This window comes from Anarrhichthys ocellatus, unplaced genomic scaffold (genome assembly GCF_004355925.1).
Source record: "Anarrhichthys ocellatus isolate YVR2014 unplaced genomic scaffold, GSC_Weel_1.0 scaffold24, whole genome shotgun sequence".
Taxonomy (NCBI): Eukaryota; Metazoa; Chordata; class Actinopteri; order Perciformes; family Anarhichadidae; genus Anarrhichthys; species Anarrhichthys ocellatus.
In genome coordinates this window covers 5,498,823-5,504,849 of record NW_022280054.1, presented here as the reverse complement: position 1 = coordinate 5,504,849, position 6,027 = coordinate 5,498,823, and the positions used below count along the sequence as shown (strand labels likewise).

The 6,027-nt window shown below is 41.4% G+C and overlaps 1 protein-coding gene across 4 annotated transcripts in view; it reads right to left on the bottom strand.

Moving 5' to 3' along the window:
- Window positions 1–1,868: 1,868 nt before the first annotated feature.
- The window catches only part of arap1 (ArfGAP with RhoGAP domain, ankyrin repeat and PH domain 1), a 42,689-nt gene continuing 38,530 nt past the window's right edge, over window positions 1,869–6,027 (bottom strand). For 2 of the 4 annotated variants that reach the window (XR_004213193.1, XR_004213194.1), the window contains exons 31-33: window positions 5,332–5,395; window positions 3,137–4,986; window positions 1,869–2,790 (exon numbers count right to left, since the gene is read on the bottom strand). Coding sequence is in view for 2 of the 4 variants with exons in the window: in XM_031860666.1 (XP_031716526.1) it covers window positions 3,154–3,174; window positions 4,828–4,986; window positions 5,332–5,395 (244 nt within the window). In the remaining 2 variants the exon portion in view is untranslated. The remainder of the gene's footprint in view (window positions 2,791–3,136; window positions 4,987–5,331; window positions 5,396–6,027) is intronic. The other 2 variants (XM_031860666.1, XM_031860667.1) reach the window with 2 other exon arrangements.

The following is a 6,027-nucleotide window of genomic DNA, read 5'->3' as shown; positions in this document are numbered from 1 at the left end:
AATCTCTCTCTCTCTCTCTCTCTCTCTCTCTCTCTCTCTCTCTCTCTCTCTCACACACACACACACACACACTCACACACACACACACGACCTCCTCAGGGCTCTCCCTATGATCACCGTACCCCAGCCACACACTGGGGTACGGTGTGTGGCATTTTTCTGACATTTTTCCTCGAAGCACATCTATAGGCTTCCATTGTATGGATGTAGCATGACATTGCCATGAAGCCTGCAGGCCTCGAAACAGTTCTTGTCCCTGTATATTTGTGTGTATAGTCTATGTAAATGTAAAGTGCTGTATACGTGTTTTGGAGCACAGCTTGTTTTCACAGTTACCCAGTGGGGCCGATTCAAGCTGGACTGTGCGTGTTTGTGTATGTTAATTTCATAAAAGCACTGAAGAAAAACAAGTAGATTACCATGAGGGCAAAGCAGAGCTGGAGGGCATCAACCTTTTGCCAGAGTAAAATGAACTATGTGACTGTGCATTATAATTATATGCATGTTAAGACACAACATGCATACACAACTAGCTGAATGTGTGTATTGAGTTTCAGAAATGGAAAATCAGTCAAATGCAGAGTAACAGAGTAAGAAAAGAGCCAGACAGAGAATACACATGCGCGCCTAAGCTTATCAAAAGTATTCACCATCCCGTTGGACTTTTATACTTTACTGTTTTACAACACTGGATCACCGATGTATTAAGGAGGTGAAAATATCTCTACAAATGTCTCCAAATAGAAAATAGAAAATAAGTGAAAGTATTCCACCACCATGGCTTCAGCAAAGTGTTTGTAGTCACAGAAGTCAAAATCTGTTGTATTAGAGGTGTAAAAACTTACTTGGTTGGATACACCTGTACCTGTATGAAAAAATGGAAAATGACAGAATTGGAAATCTGTAAAAAGGGCAAAAACTTCTAAATGTCTGCCAGAAGGTACTATATAAGAGACGGTGAAACAACGAGTAAGATTGTACAGTCTGATGAGATTTAGATAACTAAACTGAACGCAACTAGCTAACGCTGTGATTGTCGTAAGCTCATCATCTCCAGAATGAAGCACTTGGTGAAACCAAATTGATCCGTGGTCTCATAAGTCAATCTAAAGTTTGTGGTGGGACGTAAAAATTGACCGTTTTAACTGATCGTGCAACTTGTCAGAGCTTATAGATTTGAAAGGACTGAATACTAATCCAAACAATTATTTTGTGATTATTTGTACCCAATATTGTGACAATCCGCATAAATGGTGCATCCCCTGTGATTCAATGTTGAAATCAATTAAACATAAATAAAGCACACGTAGGGGATAAATACTTTTTATAGAGTGTAAATTACTGTCGTAATCACGACTACACAGAGCAGTCTTCTCTCCTGCTGAGGACTCTACTGGAGGGCAGCTAATAACACACACACGCACAATATGCATACACACATTTTACGGCAAACTCTGCCTAAAAAACGGTGTTAAAAATGAACATTTGTCTCAAAGGCATGATGTCTCGCCAGCAGAGATGGAGCTCCCTACAGCATCTAGCGGCCTCTGCTGTCCAAATAAATAAGAAGTATTTCCAGCACGGAAAAACCGACAGGTGGCACAAACGCAACTCTACAAGGCGATGAAGATGGGCGGTTCAAGCTCAGGCAGCTGGGTAAGGCAACCGTTGACAGGTTAGTACAGTTAATACAGATTGTTTCATGGCTCTCCTTTTGACAAAATATATCCAAGTTTGGACCCAAGTAGAAGAATGATAGAAGATTATAATGCACTTTAATTTGTTTCTTGTGCTTCCAGGTCTTTCATTTGAACTTCTGCACCTTGTTTTGATGAACAAACTACAATAACATACACTTACAAAGATTGTGCGCAACAAACATAAAAGAGAAGTTTATTTCAATGGGACTAATCCATAATCTAAAACTTCATAAATACTGCTGGTTAATGATAAAACTGCCCATGTATGTATGGGGAACACTCCTGATCAGGCCAGGGCTTCATACATTGTGAATAAGTGAATATGGTTTCAAACTTAAGATGCTTGATTCAGAATATGGGGCAATAGTAAATCAAGAGTTTCTTTTAATTTATCACATATTCTAACAAAGTTTGGCAACGGTCGTGTTGCACTCAATTGTGACTTTCTTCTTTTAATCGAAAGAAAGGAAATGTTTTTTTCAGCTCATACCTCTCATTCCTTCACTTCCCAAAAGACACAATTTAATACAAGATAAAACTTTAAATAACTATAAATCAGATGAACTACTACTGCAAGCCAATAAACTTTATTCTTCTATTTAAAAAAACAAACAAAAGCTAAGCGTTCAATGCTAGTGCCTCGAATAACTCGACTAAGTCTTTTCTGAAATACATTAAAGAAATTAAGGTTTCTCTCAGCATGTCTTTCATGCTTCCGTCCCATAATGCAATGCAGTGTTTGAGTCACGTGCCACTGACCAACAGTTGAGCATTGGGCGAAGACTTGTCAAACATCCATCCTAGTCCTTCAAACTGTCCCTCAAACTGTCCCTTCAAACTGCCACCGCTCCCAGCTGCTTCCACTGTACATCAAGTCAAGGAACATTATTTTGTGCAGGAGGCCAGTGTTGCTTATATTTTACATGTGATCCTGTTTGTCCGTTTCAGTCCAGTTCATATTCAAAGGAGCAGATGGCAGTCTAAGGCCATAATCCACACAGAGTACGAGTGTCCATCATTGTGGCCCTTACAACGGCAGAATGACGTCGTCACTGGAATGTTCAGAGGTCTTCTGAGGCCGACTGTCCGCCTTTAAAGAACAGAAATCCAGAGAGTCAGGCATTCAAATCAGTGCTGTCACATCCTACACTTTTTATTCATTTGTACGGGAGTTTTAATCTATTACAGCAAAGTGAAACACAGCCACACCTCTACATTTAAAACCACTTATACACTTTTCCTTTGAAAAGTCAAGCTCAAAATCTGTGTCCAGACTACACATGTCGCTGAGGCAGCCGACAAGATGTGGACTCAAGAAGTGCTCAAGAGGGCAGCCTGACGGATAAACCAACCAATCAGCTTAATTTATCTTTCATGATCATGACATATATATATATATATTATATCTTGTCAAATTAGATTGTAAAGCGTCATACCTTTCTTGCAGCGAACTTTATCGAACATCTCTAAAGAGCTGAAAGATAAACAGCAGAGGGGTTATGACAGGGAGGGAGATGGACAGATGGAGAAACCGAGAGGTGTAGAAATAGGAGGTGAAGACTGATGGACTGCAGACAGGAGGGAAACGTAGAGTGAAAGAGACTAAGAGGCAAGCAGGTGTCGATGGTACGTCTAAAAAGAAAGACAAGTGTGAAGAAGCCTTGTCAGAGCAAGGAGAGATGTGGTGAATGCGTGATACCAACATTCAAAAAGGCACAACAAACATCATCAGATTTCACCTTGAGAGTCATAAACAGGAGCAGTCAACCATCCTCTCTCTCTCTCTCACACACACACACACACACACACACACACACACACACACACACACACACACACACACACACACACACACACACACACAAACACACACACACACACCGACACATGGTCAGTGCTCCGTACTTACTCTTTTACTTCACGTTGAAAATTGGGCATATCAATATACAGTAAATCTCTCTCCTCCACACCCACATACACAAACATCTTGCATAAATACAGCTTCTGCTGCTGCTGCTCCATCACCAAAGCAATCACACCCCCTCTCATGCTCCAAATATTTATTTTTTTATCCAGTCGATACACTGAAAAGACAAGGATCAATAGAAAAATATGTGGAAGGCAACAACAACCCTGGAATTGTGTTTTTGCCAATGGAAGTAACAGCAGACTGTGTTGAATTCTTATGTGCTGCTGCAGTCTGCAGCGCACTAACGAGAGACATGTGATGGCTACAGAAACACCAGAAGGAGACAACTGCATCATTATATTGTGGACATTTGGTCGCATACCACCATTGATGTCGCAGGTCCGGATTTATGTCAGTATGCTTGAAATGTAGTCCAACAAACCACAGTGATGGTGTTTGTCAAATTCTTGCCAAGTATACAACTCTGAGCTGACATGCCAGAAGCAGTGCTGTGAAACAAAATGTTGGCGAGTGGCCATATTTTGCCTGCGGGCATGAGTTCACTTTAAATGTGTTATTCTTAAGATTCTGTTTGCAAAGCTTTGGCAGCGCCTCGCCAAGAATGACTCTTGCTGTAATTCTGGTTTTGTTGGTTCTCAATCCAAACCTACAATATGAAGATGCTGCCCTCTCCTCCTCTTCACCTCATCTGGATTCTTAAACATTTTTAGACGCAGACATAACCTGGGAATTTATTCTCTTGCCCTGGAATCCAGGCTAATGAAAACACTTCAAGGAAGCGCCCTTTAGTCTGTTTCTGGTCAAAAGAGCCAGTTTAAGAACCCAGATCTTGTCATGATGATTAAATCAAAGATGAATCATTGAACAGAGATTATTGATTCTGCACAGATGTAACCCCCAACTCCTGTCTTCCTTTTGGCGGAAGGGAATAATGAAAAGAGAAGACAAATATTGAAGCAACACTAAATGTGCATGTCTTTAAAACTGAGTAGAATTCAGAGGAGACTTTTTTTTTCACTCCAAATGCAATGTACACATTACACAACTAGCACAAATTTGTTCACCTCTTTGGTGAGAATCAGGGTTGAGGGTCTGGACCACCTGTTTCAGCATGAATGTCTCTGATAAACCAGTAGCTCCAGATTGAGCTTCCTGGTCTGATCTAGATTATTCCCAGTGATTGGTAGGTTCACTCACAGCAAGCGGGTCTTGGCTGAAAGCTGCCACGCTGTTCCGCATCTCATTCTCACTGCCACGCAGTGGTATCAGTGACACATTACCGTGACGCGTATCCGGCAACACGCGGCTCACTCGTGTCTGCTGGAGTCCGTCCTGAGGCCACACGTTGCCATCGTACTTTAGTGAGGAGTGGACAGGAACACAGGGAGAGATGAGGAGAGGGAGCAAGAGGAGATTTGACATTACAACAATAGTATCCGCAGGTTAAGGGTAATATGCATGTAACGTGAGCATCTTACGTGCTATTTAAATTGTCCTGTTGAAGTATACTCCAACTTTGCTGTAAGATCACTAATGCTAAGAACCAGTGTCTGTTTTTTTACATTCCTTAAAGATTATTGGCCAGTGGAAACAAAGTGAAACAAAACAAATAGCAGACTTACAGAATATCCGTAAATTAAGTGTATTAAAGCCTGTGAACATATTGTGTGTGTGTGTGTGTGTGTGTGTGTGAGATCGCACCTGGATACTTAGGAAAGTGGCATACCACTCCCTCATATCTGACTGGGAGTCACAGCAGAGATACCTGCAAATAAATAGAGTGTTAAAGTAAGGGAGGTGGTGTGTGTGTGTGTGTGTGTGTGTGTGTGTGTGTGAATGCTGTGTATGCGTTTGTGGTCTGGGGAGAGAAAAAGTCAGAGAGGAAAATTTGGAGAGGGAACCAGAAGAAAGAGAGAGATATTAACCGAAAATGACATATCCTCTCTTATGGCGCCCAGTGGTAGCGCCACGAGCGTAAACACTGAGTGTGATTCCTAATTTTAAACTCCCAACAAAGAAAGAACACTGATTGGGACCTTCAGCGTTCGGTGTGCGTGCCGGTGTCAGTGAAAAGTGCATTTGTGTCTCTGTAACGTCTGTGTGTGCGTGCATATCTTATGCCACTCAGGTTGCCGTCACATAGCCCTCCGAGTCATCAACGATGCTGTGGTACTGAATAAATAGGCTTTATTTTTACAATGATTATTGTTACGAGCAGACTTAGACTACAACAATTATTCATGTGCCCTCCACTGAGACACAACAAAACAATGATACATACTAGATAACTAAATAGGATACAGTATAGTGTGCATAGCAGAAATACATTTAGCTGCAGTCAAGAGCTTAGACACACACACACACACACACACACACACACACACACACACACACACA